At 39.1% G+C, this 22721-nt stretch overlaps 1 protein-coding gene across 6 annotated transcripts; it reads right to left on the bottom strand.

Annotated features, from left to right (window-relative positions):
• Positions 1-597: 597 nt before the first annotated feature.
• Positions 598-20739, bottom strand: LOC104244782 (uncharacterized). Of its 6 annotated transcripts, XR_011402264.1 has the most exons (7): positions 20511-20739; positions 19774-19872; positions 19676-19702; positions 19506-19590; positions 3220-3276; positions 2948-3144; positions 2222-2399 (listed from the first exon to the last, which is right to left on the bottom strand). XR_011402264.1 is itself a non-coding variant. In XM_070156228.1 (6 exons), the coding sequence occupies exons 3-6, from the start codon at positions 19540-19542 to the stop codon at positions 2328-2330; spliced, it is 363 nt and encodes a 120-aa protein (XP_070012329.1). In that variant the 5' UTR covers positions 19543-19590; positions 19676-19702; positions 19774-20739; the 3' UTR covers positions 2222-2327. The 6 variants fall into 6 exon arrangements, 3 of the variants coding, with proteins under 3 accessions (XP_009798573.1, XP_070012329.1, XP_070012330.1); XM_070156228.1 differs by having other exon boundaries at positions 19774-20739; XM_009800271.2 differs by lacking the exons at positions 2222-2399; positions 2948-3144; positions 3220-3276; positions 19774-19872 and adding an exon at positions 598-1323 and having other exon boundaries at positions 19676-19754.
• Positions 20740-22721: the final 1982 nt, after the last annotated feature.

The following is a 22721-nucleotide window of genomic DNA, read 5'->3' on the forward strand; positions in this document are numbered from 1 at the left end:
AATCTGTAGATACACCCTCTTGGCCTATAGGTGGTATGTTGCACGGCACCTCCAATGGAGTATTCCCCTCCACTCTTGACTCCACACAAAGAGCATTACCCATTGTATTCTGTTAGACGTATACATCAATGTTAGTGTATTATAAATGACCTATATACTTATAGTAACTAACTGTATGAATACATCTAACTACATATAAAGAGAATAAGTATTTGATCTTGAATTTGTATTTTCTTGAGGCTGTATTTAAGTGAAGAATTTAAATACATCAGACTACATGTTAAGAATATATCTAAATACATATAAATACAGTTGTTATTTGAGGTAGTATTTAAATGCATCTAACTGCTGTGTAATAACACTACTATATAGAGGAAGCTTAAATATATACAAGTATCATATTTTAATATATATGAATACATCTAGATACAACATGCGAAGATCACAATAATTATGAATAAATAAAGTCAGGAAAATACAAATGCATATAGGATTAAGATAATTAAAAATACTAAAATATTCTGTATATACTTGTATTTCATAATGTTACAAATTGTTTTATATATGATTAATCCGAATAAGAGCAAACAGGAGATATAAACATACACTAATGAGGTTAAAAAATGTTAAACCTCAACATTATTGCCGACAGCTGTATCAGTCTGTCTGTGACCTTTTGGAATATCTTGTACGTTGGCATCATATGACATTTCAATACCATCATCACGTCTCCCTGCGGCTTCCTTTCTCTGGTGTAAACTTTCTTTTTGCTGATCATCTTGAAGATGGCCAGAAAGCATCTTAAAGTTATCATTTATCAATGATCTCAGAGACTTGAACTCGCCCACAACATTAGCAAGAAGTAAATAATTAGGAAAGTGCGCCAACAATATACGAATGTTAAGCACTAAACTGTAGTGTTTAATATGTGGATAAAAAACTCACATATTCTTTGAATGAATTTAGGTCTTTCCTCAAAGAAGATATTTCATCATTTTTGGAATCTACTGGCTGATTGTGATGTTCAACATTTTATGCAATTTCAGATACACCAACAAGATGAATCTTGGATTGAGTCTCTGTATTTGAGGGGTGAATAATCTGTTCTTTGCACATTTTATGGGGCGCTGATGAAGATGGATCAACACCTGCAGCATGTTTCTTCTTACACTGAAGATCAGGTGTAGGAGAAAAGTCATCCGAATCCTCTGTCGACTTGTCTGAATGAGTAGGAGTAGGACTGTTCTCAACAGCAATGCCTACTGGAGGAATTTGAATAATGGCAAACTCTATATCGGTTGGATGGATGTCCTTGTAAACAATCTGAAAAACGAAATACAATCAAAGTCTTACTACAATGGATATATGCAAATCTGGAATTTAAATGTAATTTGTATTCAAATGAAGGCAGCAGTAATGATTAGTAAATTATATGGAACTGTATGCAGTAGTAATAATGAAGGCAACAACAACTGTATTCAACTGTATGCAGATGTATGTAGCAGTAACTGTATGCAGCAGTAATGATTAGTGAATTATAAACTAGCCAGGATACAAATTGTAAATTACCATGTTTCCCTTGTCATTGAACATGTTGTTCATCAGATAAGCAAAGTTTGGCTGACATTTTGTGGATATCCAATTGAGTATTTTGGGGACCACGTTATTAACTCGGAGTGCAATTTTGGGATCAACATTTGAACAGCACTCATAAAACCACACTTGCATAGCTAGAGGCATCCCAGCTATCCTGAGCATTTATCTTCTTCTGAGCATCCATCTTCTTGCTAATAGATTTTGTCAGGCTTTCAAATGCTTTTATACCCCATGGATATTCAGAATAGCGCCCATTCTCGACCAAGTCAAAATGTAGCCTAGGGATGGTTGTGATGTTCTTCTCGGATGAAAAAATGAATGTGTGTATTAAATACAACACAACTATCTTTAAGGCATCCCCATCGTTGTCGTAACCTCAATTCTTGTCAGCAAAGCATTTCAACAAATCTTTCTTTTTTACAAGATTGGCACCTCCAAAGTAAGTCTCAATAATCCGGTTAGAAACTTTTTCATTGAACTGAAATCAGCAGTGTTACCAACACATTTGAGGCTAGTCTCAAGCGCAAACTCCCTTATTGAGAAAGATAATGAAGTACCATTGACGTGTATTGAAAATACATCGTCAGGACTTCCATCTAACTGGAGAGCCATGAAGCATCTGAAGAGTTAATGTTGGACTTCACAACGCTTTATTTGAAGAAAAATTCCAAAACAAGTATTACCCAGTTGTTTATACTGCTCTGGAGTAAGATTTTCTTTTAGCTCGGAGACTATCTCTGTGTTAGTATATACACTGATATGCGGTGCAAATATAGGTTGTTTTTCACAAACAGCTTAATTCCCTGCATTTAACAAGAATAAATACATATAAATATAACTGAATACACCACATATTTCATAGTACAACTGATATGAATACATATGAATACAACTAAATACAAACTGCAAAAATAAACTAGAGTAAGATATCAGTGATAGAAATATATGTACACATAATACGTACGCATACAACAAATAAAGACATTGCAATTAGAATAAAACAGTGATGAGAACTTTGAAAATCCTTATAAATACAACTATATGCAATATGAAAAGGTCAGTCTATTAAGGTAAAAAACAGTGAAAGAACTATTTGAATACATCTAAATAAATCTAAAATGCATTATGCAACATACAATTCAATAAAAGTCAATTTGCATACATCAGAATACATATACATATTTGTATCATTGATATCTTTAAGTACAAAAATACATTGAATATCCTTTTAGAATAAATTTAAATACATGTACATGTATTTATATACATAAAAAACAGAGAAGTCAACAGGTTTATACATATAAATACATATGAATACATCAACAGTACAGATGAATACATCAGAAATTACCTTTTCTTCCAGTGTATCCGAGCTTTTACTTGCTTCGACCTCCTTCCTCTTGACAGATGAAGCTTCAGAAATATGTTTTTCCCTCTTTTTCGCAATGGGAAGTCTTGTTTCCTTCAATGATTTTTCAACTTGGGTTTCTTTGAACCTGTCATGGCAAGATTTTGTTCTCTTCTCCAATACCATATTTTTAGCTAAACCTGCATCCAATTCCCCTTGAGTGATTTGCAAGGAGAAAGAGGGCCCATCGAATGTCAAAATTTTAGTGGGTATACCTCTGGTAATCAACTTGCAGGGTGTTGAATAAGACATTGTGAGGATACGCTTGGATACTGTTGATTAGAGAAAACTTGGTGAGTAGAGATGTTGAGAATAAACAAAAATAGCGAAAATCAAAAAAATTAAATACTTACCACACTAATTATAGAAACAAATGACAACAATAGAGAGAAAATTAGGGTTTATACCGAGATTGGGGAAGAAGGAAGCGGTGTGGGTGACAGGTTTCTCTGGTTTTGGGCGAGTTTACAATGAATGGGAAAAAGAATAGAGTGTATCAAAATAAGAGAGAGAAAGAACGTGTATTGAGAAGTTTTAATGAAATACGGTAATTATGAGAGAGAAAAATCTTAAAAGGGAGAGAGAAAAACAAAAAAATAATGTGCTTAGTATTTAAATAGTATTTATTTAATATAAATAAGGTGTTAACCTTTGCTATATGAGGTAAAAATTCCTATGGTTTATAAATGGTAAAGAGCATTACACTCAGTTTAAATTGGTGGGAGTACAACACGAACCTTGTATGAATTACACCATTTAAAAAGATTTAAAAAGACCTGGCGTAAAAACACACGAGTTTGTCGTAGAGACTAATTTTGGATTTAGAGTTAGTGTGTTCAAAAATATTGCGATCTTATAATATTTTATTTATTTTTAAAAGTTTCTTACGCATACATATTCGTCCTAAATTCACCCTTTAAAGGCAACAACCAAAGGTAGCTAGGGAGCCAAAGCACTGACTTTTTATGTTAAATCTCGCTATTGAAGAGTGAGATTTGAGCTCCTGAATGTATCGAAGAAGAGAAGGTCGATCCTAGAAGGGAACTCTCAATTGTATTAAAAACTCTAATGAATCATTTACAAAGCCAAGCTATATATATATTACACGTTTTGGAAGCTAATTAACTTAATCTATTAGCTAGCTAACTAACATAATTAACTAGGCTAACATTACACAACTGTCATCCTATAGCATGCGCACCCACTAAGCCGTGAAATTCACAGCTGTCACCAGCTGTTATCTTATTCATCTCAATACCCCCCCCTCAAGCTAGGTGCTGTAAAAATATTCAAAACACCTTGCTTGGACAGTAAATGATAATGTTGCACATTGCCAAGTCCTTTGGTCAATATATCTGCCTCTTGTTCTTCTTTTGGAACATATACATGATGGATCGATCCTTCTTGTACCTTTTCCCTTATAAAATGACAGTCAATCTCTATATGCTTGGTGCGCCATGAAATACTGGATTGTTGGCTATTGGCATTGCTGGTTTGCTATCTGTGAAGAACTAAATAGAAGTAGCAACTGCAATTCCTAGCTCTTTGAACACTCCAAATAACCAGATCAATTCAGAAACTGTCATTGCCATGCTTCTATATTCTGATTCTGTTGAACTCCTTGCAATTATATTCTGTTTTTTTCATAATATCAATGAGTCACCAAACTTCACCAAATACCCTGTCACAGATTTTTTTAAAATGGGCAACTAGCCCAGTCTACATCACTGTATGCTCTCAAGGTCATGTCACCTATTGCACTCATTAGAATGCCTAGACCTGGCTCACTTTTAATGTACCTTACCAAACTGTATGTTACTTCCAGATGAGATCTCTTAGGTGCTTGCATGAATTGGCTCAAGGCTGCACTGTATATGTAATATCAAGCCTTGTCAGTATTAAGTAAAGAAGCTTCTCTATGAGCCTTTGATACTCTTTCATATTTGTAAGTTGTGAATCATCATTTAGATCACAATGTGCATCATATTCCACAGTTGTTAGCTTTCTGTTATGCTCCATTGGTGTTACAGCTGGCTTTGAGCCTGTCAATCCCAACTCAGCTATGAGCTCAACTTCATACTTCCTCTGACACAACAATATGCCTTTCTGAGACCTACTTACTTATATTCCCAAGAAGTACTTTAATGACCCCAAGCCTTTAATCTTAAAGGCCTTGTGCAGTATAGTTTTGGCTTTTTGTATTAGAGTTTCATCACCTCCTGTGATCAGGAGATCATCAACAGAGACAAGAATGATAACAAGTCTGTTGTGCTTTCTTAGAATAAACAGAGAATGATCATGTTTGCTTTGGGAAAATCCTGCTTGTAAAAAGGCTTCTATAAGCTTCAAGTTCCATTGTCTTGATGCTTGTTTAAGCACATAAAGTGATTTGAGTAGCCTACAAGCCTTATTCCCCCCTTGACTACCAAAACCAGGTGGGAGCTGCATGTAAACTTCCTCTTCCAGGTCACCCTGAAGAAAGGCATTACAGACATCCATTTAGTAAAGGCTTCACTGATTAATAGCAGCCAAGGAAATGATTGCCCTTACTGTAACCATTTTCACCACTAGAGAGAAGGTCTCCTGATAATCTAGACCCTCCTGTTGGCTATAGTCCCTAGCAACCAGCCTAGCTTTGAACCTTTCAACCTCCCCATTTGATTTATATTTTATCTTGTACACCCATCTGCACCCAATAGGAACTTTCCTTTTAGGTATGTCAACTACCTCCCAGGTATTATTCAGAACAAGAGCATCAACCTCTGCCTTCATTGCCTCAACCCATCTAGGATCCTTCATAACCTCCACAAAAGATGTAGGTTCTTCCGCTGATACAACAGCTGAGAAGGACTTATACTCTTTTCAAACAGAGTTATAACTTAGGTAATTGAACAAAGGATACACACAGTTTGAGTAAGAACTTCTTTTGCCTGGACAAACATCATCTTTCAGCCATGTTGGAGGTCAAGAATCTCTTGAAGATCTTCTGGGCTATAGTTCAGGTTCTGCAATGGACTGTTGGACTTTAGAGGCTTGATCAGCATCTGCTACTACCTCATTCTCATTAGTCTGTTCGACTTGTGGCATATGTTGATTCTCAAGTGATACTGCAGGCATGGTGGATGTACTTTGTATGTCAGTCACCTTCTCTGTATGTTGAGTTTCCACATGAGTAGGACTAGCTTGATGGACTGTCTGATCATCCTGCAATTCCAGAAACAAAGGAGTGTCTGTTGTTCTCTTCATAGATTGAAAAGGAAAGATGTCTTCACTAAAGGTCACATCTCTGTTCACAAAGAACTTCTTCCCCTTGGGAACATACAGCTTGTAACCCTTCTGTGATTCTGAGTATCCCATTTTAACTGCAGCTATTGCTCTTGGTGAAAACCTATCAACCTTCTCTGTGATTGTAGCATAACATAAACAACCCATGGTCCTTAGATGTAACAAACTTGGCTTGGCCTTATGAAAAACTTCATATGGAGACATGCCGCCTATAACTGAGGAGGGTACTCTGTTGATGAGGTAGACTGTTGTCAGTACACAATCTCCCCAGAAATACAATGGGATGCTTCCCTAAAACCTTAAGGATCTTGCAACTTCCAAAATGTGCCTGTGTCTCCTCTCCACCACTCTATTTTGTTGTGGAGTGTGTGGACAACTGCTCTGATGGATGACACCACAACCTGCTAAGAAATCTCTACACTCTGTGATAAAAAATTCTACATCATTATCAGTTCTCAGCATTTTAGCATCCTTTCCAAATTGCACATGCACTAATTTAAAAAAGGATCTCAACAAGACAAGGGTTTCACTTTTCAATTTCATCAGAAGTACCCAAATCTTCTTTGAGTGATCATCTACAAGTGTTAGAAAGTACCTATTTTTATTATATGTATGAACTTTATATGGTCCCCAAATGTCCACATGAACTAATTGAAAAATCTTTGTAGCTCTACTGTTATTAAGAGTAAATGGTTTACTTGTTTGTCTAGCCAATGGACATACAGTACATCTTTCAAAACTACAAATTGATATCTCCTTATTCTTCAAAAGATCCAGTTTCTTCATGAGCACTACAGGTATGTGTCCAAGCTTTTTATTCTAGGTGAATATATCAGTCTTCATTTCTGCTGCAAGATAATTCCTAATTATTTGTGCTTCCTTATTCTTGTCAATCTTCCTTGGGATCAACAGATAAAGGCCACATCTCTCCTTACCAATGCCTTTCACCCTCCTTGTATACAGGTCCTGGAACACACAGAATGTTGGAAAAAAGTTCACTGAGCACTACAACTCCCTTGTTAATTTTGAAACTGATAACAAGTTATACTTGAACTCAGGCACACACAGCACATCATGGACTGTATCATTTCCTGTGAGATTGTAACTTCCTTGATAGGTGACAGGGACAGACTTACCATTTGGAAGCTGCACATTACCTCGCTTATGTTCAAGTAAATTGACCACATTATGCAACAAATTATGATTTGAAGTCATATGATTAGTTGCTCCAGTATCTATAATCCAAGGATCTCTGAATTTCAAAAAATTATGAAGCATCATTACCTCCCATGTTAGCCATGTGATCCTCTGACTTCTCCTTGTTCAACAACCTCATTATCTGCCCATATTGCTCTTCAGTGAAGAAATTAGCCATTCCTTGATGTACTTCAGCCCTACCTTTGGACATGGCATTCTCTTGACCATGATTGTTGTCACTCACCACTGCATTTCCTCGTCTGTACAGTTAATTCCTCTTTCCTTTAAAGCCAGGTGGATATCCATGTAGCTTATAACAAGTTTCTTTGGTATTGTGATGACCTAAAAGGTCATCTCTTATTTTAGAAGTCAAATCTATGTTCTGTGGCCTTAAAAACCTCATTTTGTCCCTCCTCAATTTGTGTGCAGAATCCGGGCGTATATCCGAAAAGCCTTAATGTGAAAATTTGAGAAAAAGGCTAAATTTTGCCTTTAAAATTTAATTAAGTTGACTTCGGACAACATTTTGGGTAAACGGACCCGTACCCATGATTTGACGGTCCTGGAGGGTCCGCAGAAAATATTGGACTTGGGCGTATGCCCGGATTTGAATTTCAAGGTTCCTATCCCGAGAAATGAATTTTTGAAGAAAATTGTTTAACTAGAAATATGATGGTTTTTAGAAATTTAACAATGCTTGATTTTGATAGTATCGGGCCCGTATTTTGGTTCCGGAGCCGGGTACAGGTTTGATACGATATGTAAGTTACATCTGTGATATTTGGTAAGAAAGGGAATTTATATGACGTGATTCGGACCCTCGGTTGTGGAAATAGAAACTTTAAGAGTTCTTGAAATTTTCATTGATTTTGATGCTAAATTCGTAGTTCTAGGTGTTATTTTGGCGATTTGATCGCGCGAGTAAGTCCGTATGATATTTTTAGACTTGTATGAATGTTTAGTTTGGAACCCCGAGAACTCAAGTGAGTTTTGGATAGACCACGGGGTGTTCTGGACTTAGAGATATCTGTTGTTTTGCTGTTGCAGGTGCACAAACGTATCCTTCTTCACGTTCGCGAAGGAACTCTCACGAACGCGAATAGTAAAATTGTTTGAGGGAAAATTCCTTCTACGCGAACGCGAGGCAGAAGTTTCAAACGCAGAACGTTGGGGGCGTTACCCTTCGCGAACGCGACCTGGATATCGTGAATGCGAAGGCCATTTTGGCAGGGACCTGGGGGAGGGGATTGATACACTACGCGAACGCAGCCAGCGGCTCGCGAACGAGAAGGTTAGGGGGAAATACCTTCGCGAATGCGTAGTGTGTCTCGCAAATGTGAAGGTTGATAGGACTACTGTTCACAAACGCGACAAGCTTCTCGCGAACGTGAAGAAGACCTGTCTAGTGATTTTAAAACAGAACCTAGGTCGGGATTAGACCAAAATTTCATATCTTTTTTCCATAGAATCCGACCTTGGGCGATTTTTGAAGTGGTTAAACTCATCTCTTTCATTTTCCATCAACACCTATTAGATTTTTAGGGCTAAATCTTGTTCTTTAAGAGTAGAAATTAGGGATTTTGGGAAATTGGGGATTTTGTAAATTTGCGAATTTAGACCTCGATTTGGGGTCGGATTCCGTAACTAATTACATATCCAGACTAGTGGGTAAATAGGCAATCGGGTTTTGGTCCAAACTTCGAGTTTTGACCAAGCGGGCCCGGGGTCGGGTTTTGACTTTTGGGAAAAAATGTTGGGAAATCTATAATTTTTCATTTGAATTGGTTTCTTTAGCTTCAATTAATATTAATAAGTAAATTATGAATAGATTCGGGCGGATTGGAAGTGAAAACTAAGGGGAAAGCAGTATTTGAGGCTTGGTTTTGGCAATGGAATCGAGGTAAGTATTTGGTCTAACCTTAGCTTGAGGGAATAGGTGTTGTTGTCTTATTTTCTACGTGTTAGTGTTGAGTACGACGTATAAGTGTAGTGACGAGTATCTATATATTGGTGTCGAGCATGCAAGTGAGTCTTGTACTATGATTGTTGTGACTCTTATTATGTATTGTTCATGCTTAAATTGATGATTATCCATGTGGAACAAGACTTATGATTTTTTCTTGGTAGTTGACCATTGTTGAGTATTGACTCAAGTTGAGACTTATTTTGTAAAGTTAACTATTGAAACGAGATTGGTTATAGCTGATTCCCCTGCCGGGATGTTATTGTTTCTATTGTTGATTCCCTTGTCGTGATGTTATTGTTTCTACTGCTTGGGTGAAGAAAGAAGGATAAAGCACGAAGGGTGATACCATGCACATTCATACTTATGCATATGGCGAGGAAGAGTGATAAAGCACGAAGGGTGATGTGGTGTACATGTACATTTATATTGATGCATATGGTGAGGAAGAGAGATAAAGTACGAAGGGTGATGTCGTGCATATTTCTATTATTCATATGGTGAGGAAGAATGATAAAGCACGAAGGGTGATGCCATGCACATTTTTATTATTGATTGCATGGTGAGGATTGATAGTAAAAGTACGAAGGGTGATCCGTGAATTTTCGATTTGATGTGATTAATTGATGTTATTGGTTCATGTGCTTTAATTGTTTCATTTCCGTTATTACTGTGATTTTCTTATTCTAGTACCCCCATAGCATGTTGCCCCTTCCCATTAATTGTGTTTAGCTTCTATTATTGTTATTCTGTTAGTATATTGTTTAACTGCATAGGTTTATGTTGGTTGTCGTGTCCCAGCCTCGTCACTACTTCGCCGAGGTTAGGCTCGATACTTACTAGTACATGGGGTCAGTTGTAGTGATACTGCACTCTGCACTTTCTGTGCAGATCTTAGTGTCGGACCTTGTGAGTAGAGATTGGGTAGCTGCCTTCAGTCCATTGGAGACCCAAGGTAGTTCTGCAGGCGTCCGCAAGCCCTGATGTCCCCTTCTATCCTATTTCTTTTCTGTTTATCTACTTTCAAAACATATGTACATTTCTTTGTTCAAACTATTGTTTGTAGTATTCGTAGACCGTTCGTGAGTTGTGACCCCAGTTCTGGGTGGAGTTTTATTGCGGTTTCGTTATTAGTATTAAGATAATCTGTTAAATTCTAATTGTTCCGCATTTATTCTGTTGATTTACTTTTGTTAACTTGTGAATTGTTAAAAGATAAAAGAAAAAGGTAAAATAATTTATAACGTTGGCTTGCCTTGCGAGTACAATGTTAGGCATCATCACGGTCCCGACGGTGAATAATTCAGGCCGTGACTAGTTGGTATCAGAGCTCTAGATTGCTTAGGTCTCACAATTCACGGAAAAGCTTAATAGAGTCTGAGGGATCAGTACAGAGACATCTGTGCTTATCCCTTAGGGGCTACAGAGTTAGGAACAGTTTCACATCTATTCATCTCTGTCGTGCGATTTGATTTCTCAATGCTAATGAATTTCTACTCTGTTCTTTCACAGATGGCGAGAATACGTACCGCTTCATCAGCTGATCAGCAGCCCGAGCCCCCAACGGCAACTCCTAAAAGGGGTAGAGGACGAGGATGAGGTTGTGCTAGAGGCTGAGGCAAGGGCAAAGCTCAGCCCAGAGTAGTAGCACCAGTGGCGGAGCCTCAGGTAGAGTTTGATGATGAGGTTCCGGCCCAGACCGTTCCAGCGGGGCCAGCTCAGGTTCCAAAGGGGTTCATCGCTACTCCGATACTCCAGGTTGCTCTAGTCCGTCTAGTGGGCCTTATGGAGAGTGTCACTCAGGCAGGCATACTTCCTCTAGCACCAGCTATCTCTCAGGCTGGGGGAGGAGCACAGACTTCCGCTACTCGCACTCCGGAGCAGATGGCTCCCCAGTTTCAGACTCCAGCAGCTCAGCCAGTTGGTTGTAGTTCCACCGGGTATTGTAGCTCAGGCCGGTGATGGATCAGTTATGTCTTCTGATGCTTTGTGGAGATTAGACAGGTTCACCAAGCTTTTCACTACTACCTATGGTTGTACATCTTTAGAGGATCCCCAGGACTATTTGGACAGCTATCATGAGGTTCTACGGAACATGGGGATAGTGGAGATCAATGGGGTCGACTTTGCTACTTTCCGTATGTCAGGTTCCGCCAAGAAATGGTGGAGAGATTATTGTTTGGCCAAACCAGCTGGGTCACCAGCTCTCATTTGGGACCAGTTCTCGCAGCTATTTCTCGAGATGTTCTTTCCCGTCACTCAAAGAGAGGAGTACCACAGGCGAATCGAGCGTCTTCAGTAGGGTTCTATGACTGTCACCCAGTACGAGATGAGGTATATTGATTTGGCTCGTCATTCTCTTCTGATACTCCCCACCGAGAGAGAGAGGGTGGGGAGGTTTATTGAGGGATTCGCTCAGCCTACTAGATTGCAGATGGCTAAGGAGACAGGGAGCGAGATTTCTTTTCAGGATGTAGCCAATGTGGCCAGGCGGGTTGAGATGGTTCTAGCTCAGGGGAGCGGTCAGGGGTCTGACAAGAGGCCTCGTCATTCTGGCAGATTTAGTGGTGCCTTATCTGGAGGCAGGGATTCTTTTGGTAGGGGCCATCCTCCCATGCTATTTCATTCAGCACTTCAGGCTTCTCACAGTGCTCTAGGTGGTCGCGGTTCTCATATGCAGTATTCTTATCAGCTACCCTATAGTGCACCACCAGCTCCTACCAGTGCACCTCCGCTCCAGAGTTTTCAAGGTGGTTACTCAGGCCGTTAGGGTAAGTTTCAAGGTTAGCAGTCTTAGCAGCCGAAGTCTTGTTATACTTGTGGTGACCCGAGGCACAATGCTAGATTTTGCCATCAAGCCTCGAATAGTTCTTAGCATCAAGGTTATCCTGCCATAGTTCCGGTACCGGGTGTTCTACCGCCCGCTCAGCCAGCTAGAGGTAGGGTCGATGTGTTAGAGGTGGAGGTCAGGCCGTTAGAGGTAGAGGTCAGGCAGCTAGAGGTGGAGGCCAGCCAGCAGGAGGCCGTCCCAGGGATAGTTTAGAGTGGTGGGGCCCATCCCCGATGTTATGCTTTCCCAGCCATGCCTGAGGCTGAGTCCTTCGATGCAGTTATCACAGGTACTATTCTGGTTTGTAGTAGAGATGCTTCAGTTCTGTTTGATCCGAGGTCTATATACTCCTATGTGTCTTCTTATTTTGCTTCATGTTTGGTTATGCCTCATGATTCTTTGAGTTCTCTCGTATATGTGTCCACGCTGGTGGGTGATTCTATTGTTGTAGATCGTGTCTACCATTTGTGTGTGGTTGTTATTAGGGGTTTTGAGACTAGTGTAGATCTTCTACTCCTCGATATGGTTGACTTCAATGTCATTTGGGGATGGATTGGTTGTCACATTATTATGCTATATTGGACTGTCATGCCAAGACCATGACCTTAGCATTGCCGAGGTTGCCTCGTTTGGAGTGGAGAGGGACTCCTGGTCATTCTACTGGTAGGGTTATTTCTTATATGAAGGCTCGGCATATGGTCGAGAAGGGTTGTTTGGCTTATTTGGCTTATGTTCGTGATTCCAGTGCTGAGGTTCCTTCTATGGATTCTGTGCTAGTTGTTCGGGAGTTTCCCGAGGTATTTCCTTCAGACCTACCGGGGATGCCACCCGACAAGGATATTGACTTTTGCATTGATTTGGCTCCGGGCACTCAGCCTATTTCTGTTCCACCATATCGTATGGCTCTGCCAGAGTTGAAAGAACTAAAAGAATAGTTGCAAGAACTGCTTGATAAGGGATTTATTAGACCTGGTGTCTCTCCTTGGGGTGCACCAGTGTTGTTTATTAAAAAGAAAGATGGATTGATGAGGATGTGCATAGATTATCGGCAGTTAAACAAAGTCACCATCAAGAACAAGTATCCATTGGTGCGGATTGATGATTTATTTGATCAGCTTCAGGGTGCCAGGGTGTTTTCGAAGATTGATTTGAGGTCTGGCTACCATCAGTTGAGGATTAGGGCATCTGATGTCCCTAAGACAGCTTTTCGTTCTCGGTACGGGCAGTATGTGTTTTTAGTGATGTCATTTGGGTTGACAAATGCCCCAGCAGCTTTTATGGATTTGATGAACCGGGTGTTCAAGACTTGTCTGGATTCTTTTGTGATTGTTTTCATTGATGATTTCTTGATCTACTCCCACAGTCGAGAGGAGCATGAACAGCACCTTCGAGTCGTTCTTCAAACTCTGAGAGACAGCCAATTGTATGCTAAGTTTTCAAAATGTGAGTTTTGGTTGAGTTCAGTAGCATTGCTGGGTCACGTCGTATCAATAGAGGGTATTCAGGTGGGTCCTAAGAAGATTGGGGCAGTCAAGGACTGTCCTAGACCCACATCAGCTACAGAGATCCAGAGTTTCTTGGGTTTGGCGGGTTATTACTGTAAGTTTGTGGAGCGGTTTTCATCTATAACAGCCCTGATGACTAGGTTGACCTAGAAGGGTGCCTAGTTTAGGTGGTCGCACGAGTGTGAGGCGAGCTTTTAGAAGCTCAAGATAGCTTTGACTACGGCGCTAGTGTTGGTATTGCCCATATGTTCAGGGCCATATACAATATATTGTGATGCATCTCGTATTGGACTTGGTGCGGTCTTGATGCAGAATGGCAAGGTTATTGCATATGTTTCGCGACAGTTGAAGATCCACGAGAAGAATTATCAAGTTCATGATTTGGATCTAGCAGCCATTGTTCACGCGCTGAAGATTTGGAGGCACTATTTATATAGCGTGTCATGTGAGGTGTTCACGAATCACAAAAGTTTGCAATACTTGTTCAAGCAGAAGGAGCTAAATTTGAGGCATTGGAGGTGGTTGGAGCTATTGAATGACTATGACATCACCATCTTGTATCATCCTAGAAAGGCCAATGTGGTGGTCGATGCTTTGAGCAGTAAGTCAGCCAGTATGGGCAGCCTTGCGTATATTCCAGTCAGTGAGAGACTGCTTACTTTGGATGTTCAGGCTTTAGCCAATCAGTTCGTGAGGTTGGATGTTTCTGAGCCCAGCCGTGTTCTAGCTTGCACCGTCGCTCGTTCTTCATTATTTGAGCGTATTAGAGATCGACAGTATGATGATCCTTATATGATTGTCCTTAGAGACACAGTGCGACACGGACGTGCCAAACAGGTTACAGTTGGAGATGATGAAGTTTTGAGGATGCAGGGTCGAGTTTGTGTGCCTAATGTGGATGGACTTTGTGAGTTGATTCTAGAGGAGGCCCATAGTTCCCGGTATTCTATTCATCTGGGCGCCGCTAAGATGTATCAGGACTTGCGGCAGCATTATTCGCGGATGAGGATGAAGAAGGATATTGTTGCATATGTAGATCGGTGTTTGAATTGTCAGCAGGTAAAGTTCGAGAATCAGAGACCTAGTGGTTTGCTTTAGAAGATTGAGATTCCTGAGTGGAAGTGGGAGCGTATCACTATGGACTTCGTTGTTGGACTCCCATAGACTTAGACGAAGTTCAATACAGCGTGGGTTATTGTGGATAGGCTGACTAAGTCGGCACATTTCATTCCTGTGGCAGTTTCCTATTGTTCTGAGATGTTGGCAGAGATTTTTATCCATGAGATCGTTCGTCTTCATGGAGTGCCCGTGTCTATCATTTCTGATTGAGGTACACAGTTTACCTTGCATTTTTGGAGGGCAGTGCAGTGTGAGTTGGGTACGTGGGTCGAGTTGAGCACAATATTTCATCCTCTGACGGACGGACAGTCCGAGCGTACTATTCAGATTTTGGAGGATATGCTTCGAGCATGTGTTATTGACTTTGGAGGTTCTTGGGATCAGTTCCTGCCGTTAGCAGAGTTTGCCTACAACAACAATTATCAGTCGAGCATCCAGATGGCTCCCTATGAGGCATTATATGGTAGGCGGTGTCGGTCGCTAGTTGGGTGGTTTGATTCGGGAGAGGCTCGATTGTTGGGTACAGATTTAGTTCACAATGCCTTGGAAAAGGCTTCGTACAACTCAGTCCAGGCAGAAGAGTTATGCCGACCGTAAGGTTTGTGATGTGGCATTCATGGTCGGATAATGAGTGTTGCTTTGGGTGTCGCCCATGAAGGGCGTGATGAGATTTGGGAAGAAGGCAAAGCTAAGCCCTAGGTTCATCGGGCCTTTTGAGATCCTTGATCGAGTGGGAGAGGTGGCTTACAAACTTGCGTTGCAGCCAGGTTTATCAGTTGTACATCCAGTGTTTCATGTGTTCATGCTTTGAAAGTATCACGGCGATCCATCCCATGCGTTAGACTTCAGCACTGTCCAGTTGGACAAGGACTTGACCTATGAGGAGGAGCCGATAACTAATATAGATCGACAGGTTCATCAACTGAGATCGAAGAGTTACCCTTCGGTTCGTGTTCAGTGGAGAGGCCATCCTATCGAGGCAGTTACCTGGGAGTCCGAGTCCGATATGCAGAGCCAATATCCCCATCTTTTCACAGACTCAGGTACTTTTCTATGTTCGTTCGAGGACGAACGGTTGTTTTAGATGTGGAGAATGTGATGACCCAAAAGGTCATCTCTTATTTTAGAAGTCAAATCTGTGTTTCGATGCCTTAAAAACATCCTTGTGTATCTCCTCAATTTGCGTGCGCAGTCCTGTCGTATATCCGAAAAGCCTTTATGTGAAAATTTGAGGAAAATGCTAAATTTTGCCTTAGAAATTGAATTAAGTTGACTTCGGTCAACATTTTGGGCAAATAGACCCGGATCCGTGATTTGACTGTCCCAGAGGGTCCGTAGAAAAATACGGGACTTGGGCGTATGCCCGGAATTAAATTTCGAGGTCTCTAGCCCGAGAAATAAATTTTTGAAGAAAATTGTTTAACTAGAAATATAACGGTTTTTAGAAATTTAATAATGCTTGATTTTGATAGTATCAGGCCCGTATTTAGTTCCGGAGCCCGGTACAAGTTTGATAAGGTATGTAAGTTACATTTGTGAAATTTGGTAAGAAACGGAGTTTATATGTCGTGATTCGGACTCTCGGTTGTGGAAATAGAAAGTTTAAGAGTTCTTGAAATTTTCATTGATTTTGATGCTAAATTCGTAGTTCTAGGTGTTATTTTGGAGATTTGATCGCACGAACAAGTCTGTATGATGTTTTTAGACTTGTACGCATGTTTGGTTTGGAAACCCAAGGGCTCGAGTGAGTTTTGGATAGGCCACGGGGTGTTTTGGACATAGAGATTTTTGTTGTTTTACTGTTGCAGGTGCACAGATGTATCCTTCTTCGCGAACGCGAATAGTAAAATTGTCTAAAAGAAAATTCCTTCTACGCGAACGCGAGGCACTGATCGCGAACGCGGAGCGGTACCCTTCGCGAACGCGACCTGGCTATCGCGAACGCGACCTGGCTATCGCGAACGCGAAGGCCATTTTGGCAGGGACCTGGGGGAGGGGATTGATACACTACGCGAACGCGGCCAATGGCTCGCGAACGGGAAGGTCAGGGGAAATACCTTCGCGAACGCGAAGGTTAATAGGACTGCTGCTTCGCGAACGCAATAGGCTTCTCGCGAACGCGAAGAAGACATGTCCAGTGATTTTAAAACAGAACCTAGGTTGGGATTAGACAAAATTTCATATCTTCTTCCATAGAATCCGACCTTGGGTGATTTTTGAAGTGGTGATTCAACAACAAATTATAGATTTGTGTTCTTAAATTCATCTCTTTCATTTTCCATCAACACCCATTAGATTTCTATGCCTAAATATTGTTCTTTAAGGTAGAAATTAGGGATTTTGGAGAAATTGGGGATTTTGCAAATTTGGGAATTTAGACCTCGATTTGGGGTCAGATTCCGAAACTAATTACATATCCGGGCTCGGGAGTAAATGTGTAATCGGATTTTGGTCTGAACTTCGAGTTTTGACCAAGAGGGCCCGATCAGGTTTTGACTTTTTGGGAAGAATGTTGGGAAATCTACAATTTTTCATTTGAATTGGTTTCTTTGGCTTCAATTAATGTTAATATGTAAATTATGAATATATTCGGGCGGATTGGAAGTGGAAACTAAGGGGAAAGGGGGTATTTGAGGCTTGATTTTGGTCGTGGAATCGAGGTAAGTGTTTGGTATAACCTTAGTTTGAGGGAATAGGTGTTGTCTTATTTGCTACGTATTAGTGTTGAGAACGACGTATAGGTGCAATGACGATATCTATACGTTGGTGTCGAGCATGCAAGTGAGTCTTACACTGTGACTGTTGTGACTCTTATTATGTATTGTTCATGCTTAAATTGATGATTATCCATGTTGAACAAGACGTGTGATATTTTCTTGGTAGTTGACCATTGTTGAGTATTGACTCAAGTTGAGACTTATTTTGTGAAGTTAATTGTTGAAACGAGATTGGTTATAGTTGATTCCCTTGTCGGGATGTTATTGTTTCTATTGTTGATTCCCTTATCATGATGTTATTGTTTCTACTGCTTGGGTGAGGAAAGAATGATAAAGCACGAAGGGTAATGCCGTGCACATTCATACTTATGTATATGGGGAGGAAGAGTGATAAAGCACGAAGGGTGATGTCGTGTATATTTACATTTATATTGATGGATATAGTGAGGAAGAGAGATAAAGCACGAAGGGTGATGCCGTGCATTTTTCCATTATTCATATGGTGAGAAGAGTGATAAAGCTCGAAGGGTGATGCCATGCACATTTTTATTATTGATTGCATGGTGAGGATTGATAGTAAAAGCACGAAGGGTGATGCCGTGCATTTTCGATTTGCTATGATTAATTGATGTTATCTGTTCATGTGCTTTAATTGTTTCATTTCCGTTATTACTGTGATTTCCTTATTCTGGTACGCCCATAGCATGTTGCCCCTTCCCATTAATTGTGTTTAGCTTCTATTATTGTTATTATATTAGTATTTTGTTTAACTTCATAGGTTTATGTTGGTTGTCGTGTCTTATCCTCGTCACTACTTCGCCGAGGTTAGGCTCGGCACTTACCAGTACTGTATACGGCTAAAATTGGGAAGACCAATTTTACAATCGGCAAGGCATTGCGCAATCTCGCCTCGAAGGTCCCGGAGGATAGCCCGGGGTTCGATGCCTTCGGAGAGTCTTCGCGCCCGATATCGGGGCAGAATGGACCAGTGTTTATCGTCGATAAGCGGGAAGTTCCCTAGGAGCTGTATCTTCTGACAAACGCCTGCACAAACAGTGACAGTCTATACCAGGCTGATTGAGTGGTTGTACCAGCTACATTATGTAATAATTACACACACATTTATACTACGTTGGGATTTCCCCTCGTATATAAAGGGTATCCTTGTCATTTTGTAAAGGACCTGATGCTCAATATTAAATACACAAGAACATTCTCTTTGCTCAACATTCTCTGTGATGCCCCGGTTAGGGCTGTGTCGGGTTGTATAGCCGCTACTTATTATCATTAAATCATGTTTAGACTGCTTTTATATTGTTTAACTATTTTAAAAAGTGAATTGGGTTTAATTGGCTGGCCTTGTCTTCACGAGAGGCGTCATCACGACCGAGTTCGGGGTTAGAGTTGTGACATTGTCAAAAAAATGCATAACGAAAAATTGTCGGCAAAACAGCTATACATAACGAAACTGAAAGCAGCTCAAAAACTTGTATGATGGACCTCAAATATCCCCAAATAGACCAAATTATACATACCTTCAATAGAAAAATACCAACTATTGACTTGGGTAAAAAAGAATTGTCTTCGAATAACTAGTACTACCTCTAACCACAAGACTACCTAAAACCAACACCATCTTCTGCTATAAAACATAAGATGAAGGAGAAGCAGTAAGAGGCTCGTAATGATCAGTCTTTAATTTATGGCCAAACCAAGTTACTAAAATATTAGATGGATTTACAGAAACTCGACTTAAGAATAAAATGTTCACTATTCCTTAGAGACTCGATATATAATCAAATTGGTACATAACACAATCTATGGAATATTGAGCATAATTTAGTAAAGAAGTAAGATGTTAATGAATTCTAATACAAGATCATACCATGAGAAGATAGAGTATTTTCACTAACACTATGCATTCGTTGCGCTTGTGGTACTTGTTCATGGTCACTGTTGGCATCAGGGACCTGATTAATATTAGCAAGGTATATAACATTAATTCATAAGATCAAAATTTGTGAAAAATATCTTAATCTTTGGAAGTTGAGTTACCTGTTAAGTTGAGAATCGATTGATATTCTGCGATGATAACTCATTAGGAGCAATTTTGCACATGAACTGTTCAATTGATCTGTTTTATGAACTGTTACCTTTAAGTAGAAGTACTGAGAAGCTACTAATAGCTGCCACCTTTTTATCAGTTGTTAGCTCCGTACGATCAAATATAGTGGGGAATATAGGTACTGTCACTAAACATGTGTAAGTCTAGAAAAGGACACATATACATACATACATATTGTAGAAGTGATATACAAAGTAATACTTTGCGTTAACAGGTAACAAACAAAAAATTCGATTGCTATACAAGTTGAAGGCAATAGAAGATAATAGATAGCCAGCATAATAATATTAAAAAAAATTATATTCTAGAACCCAGTAATGTAAAGACTAAAGTATAAGATAACTTGGTCTATAGAGTAACCAGTGATCTAATTATTACTTACAAATTTTCCAACTTTCAGAATCTTCTTTTGAAGTTCTGTTCTCAATCAATTAATAAAGGTTTACACCCAAACCAAACATAGCAATTTCTAACTATAATTAATGTCCCTTATAAAAGGGCCCTTTTCAAAAGGGTGTGCCGACCAAAGCTACTCTACAGGGATGAAGATTGAAGCAAAGTTCACCACTACTAAAATTGATGAACAAAAATTCAATTAACACGGTGTAAAAACAACCATAAACTAACAATTTCTAACCACAACCAAAACATAGCAAATTTGTATGTTTCTCCCTTCCAAACTCTGGAATGATATTTAATTGGAGCAAGAAGAGACATAGAAGAAATAGAACAATGATTAAAAAACGTATTTTTTGAAAATATTACCTGGGGTTGGTGGCGCTATGGTGAGGATCGGCGATAGGCGGCGGCTCCGCAATAGGGCAGCAACAATGACAACTTTACAGGGGATGAGAGATTTTAATTGTTTCAAGTATTTTTTTTTTAGTTTCCCCAACATAGACGGAAACAATTGGAGGGCATGGGTTATTTTAGTCTAAAATTTTGGAGGGGAATACAAAAGTAATAATAGTCTGCTTTTAATTGTGGTTATTTATTTTTATTGCCACTAAAAGGGTATGTAATAGCGTCTAATGCTTATTTGCCACTAATATTTTCGTTTACAAAACTATTTAGCGGTCATTCTTATATTGCTGCTAATTAAATACCACTAAAAGTCTCTTTCGTAGTAGTGACGGCGGGTAGTGTCTCTTCTCCTGTGGACGTGGATGCCCCTTTTCCATTTGGTTTCATCGTGCTAAAATGGTGGGGAGGCGACCTCTCGCGCCTGGGGAGGCAATGGGTATCACATCATCGCCCAACGTTCCATAGCTCTCGTTGATAGCATTCATGAGGTTGTTGGGGATGTCACATTTAGTGTTGTCTCCTTGGTTACATGACATGTAAACTTTTATAGATGCAGTGTGGGAGAAAAACTTAGTGATTGGTTGGGTTAGCAAAATCACATGAGTTGTAGATCTAATGAAAACTGAAAGATTAGCTAAGAAATTCCCACGGACGGCACCAAACTGTTTGATCCAAAATTTCGATCTAGGCTTAGACAATTAGATTTAATAGAATAGGGTCAATCTTAACTAATATTAATATCCAAAAAAATATGTTAACTGATTTTGTGATAAGATAATATGTACATTTATAAAAATAGCAGTAAATGTTGACAAAACTAAAAAAATTCAGTGACCCAAAAAGAAGGAGATAACATTAAATAACCATAAATAGCAATGAATGACATTTAAGTAAATAAGAACGTGCGAGTCACCCGAAAAGGGTGAGATCTGTGAATATTCCTTCTGACAATATTGAATGATTGATGGGCATTCGAATGTTCAGATTGTTCTTGGATCGAGTGAAAAAGTTAGGCAAGACTCTTAAGAAAAAGGTATATATTGTTTGTTTGCAGTAAAGCCAGATTATATAGAGAAAGTCAATGTGTTTTTTTACAAGTGAATATCTTATGTCCCCTATCATTGTGTCTCTTTCTATTTATAGAGAACATATACCCAAGAACTCTAATAGTACAAGTACAGAGAAAATCGACTGAAATATTTTCTTTTGATGTCTTATCCTAAAACTAGCCGTTATTTACTCTGTATATGATGAGTGCTCGACATTGATCTTCGATGATTCCTCGACCTTGATCTTCAATAACTTCACCGGCTTCGCTCTTCATCTTTTAAGAGACTACTTCGACCTTGGGCAAATGTTTATTGAAGTTTTGCTGGTGACACGCGGCAGTGCATGAAGCCCTTCTTAATACTAATACGGTTTAATCATATCAAAAATAATTCTTGGCTCATACAGAAACACCGAACAAAAACACCCTTTAGTAACCCTGTCGCTTCATCTATTTCTTTTCCTTTCATATATCGATGTTAATATAGTCAAATTCTGTTTCTTTCATGTATCTTATAAATGAAGTTCAAAATTATGTATTTTTTCTTTCATATCTATGCAAATAAAGTTCAAAATTATGTATATATGGGGTGACACGACTTAAAAATACAAGATGAACATCAATTTAAGATAAGAATAGAGCATTAAAACAACCATCGTACCAAATCCAAATCCACTTAGAAGATTGTAACAATAGACTAATAACGCTTATGTGAAAATTAGGAGTATTCAAACCGAACTAGAAAATCACATCAAACCGAAAAGTCAAACCAAATGGAATAAAAAACTCAATTCGGTTTGGTTTGATTTGGTTTGGTCTTGACTAAAAAAATCCAAACCAAATCAACATATAAATATATAATTTTTACATTTATTTTAAGACTTTATATAGAATTTTCTTTAAAATATATCTAGAAATATTTGAGATCCTCTCGTAGAATGTAATATTTAATAGAACTATAAAATTCATTCATTTTTGTTTACCTTAAATAATGGGTTGCATCATTTTCTTATCAAGTGTTATTGAAAAGCGTCAATCATTCTTTAATTCTTCCATAATCATATTTCAAGATTTCTTATATTTTTTTCGAATTTGAAATGGCATTTCAATAATTTAAAATTAAA

Source organism: Nicotiana sylvestris, chromosome 9, assembly GCF_000393655.2.
Source record: "Nicotiana sylvestris chromosome 9, ASM39365v2, whole genome shotgun sequence".
NCBI classification, from domain to species: domain Eukaryota; kingdom Viridiplantae; phylum Streptophyta; class Magnoliopsida; order Solanales; family Solanaceae; genus Nicotiana; species Nicotiana sylvestris.

Coding starts and splice junctions, on each gene's coding strand:
- LOC104244782 (XM_009800271.2), bottom strand. CDS start 20,643: ATGTTGGGGAAACTAAAAAAAAAATACTTGAAACAATTAAAATCTCTC. Junction 19,591..19,675: donor ATCGATTCTCAACTTAACAG/GTAACTCAACTT, acceptor AATATTAATCAG/GTCCCTGATGCCAACAGTGA. Junction 1,324..19,505: donor AAATACTCTATCTTCTCATG/GTATGATCTTGT, acceptor TTCGTTTTTCAG/ATTGTTTACAAGGACATCCA.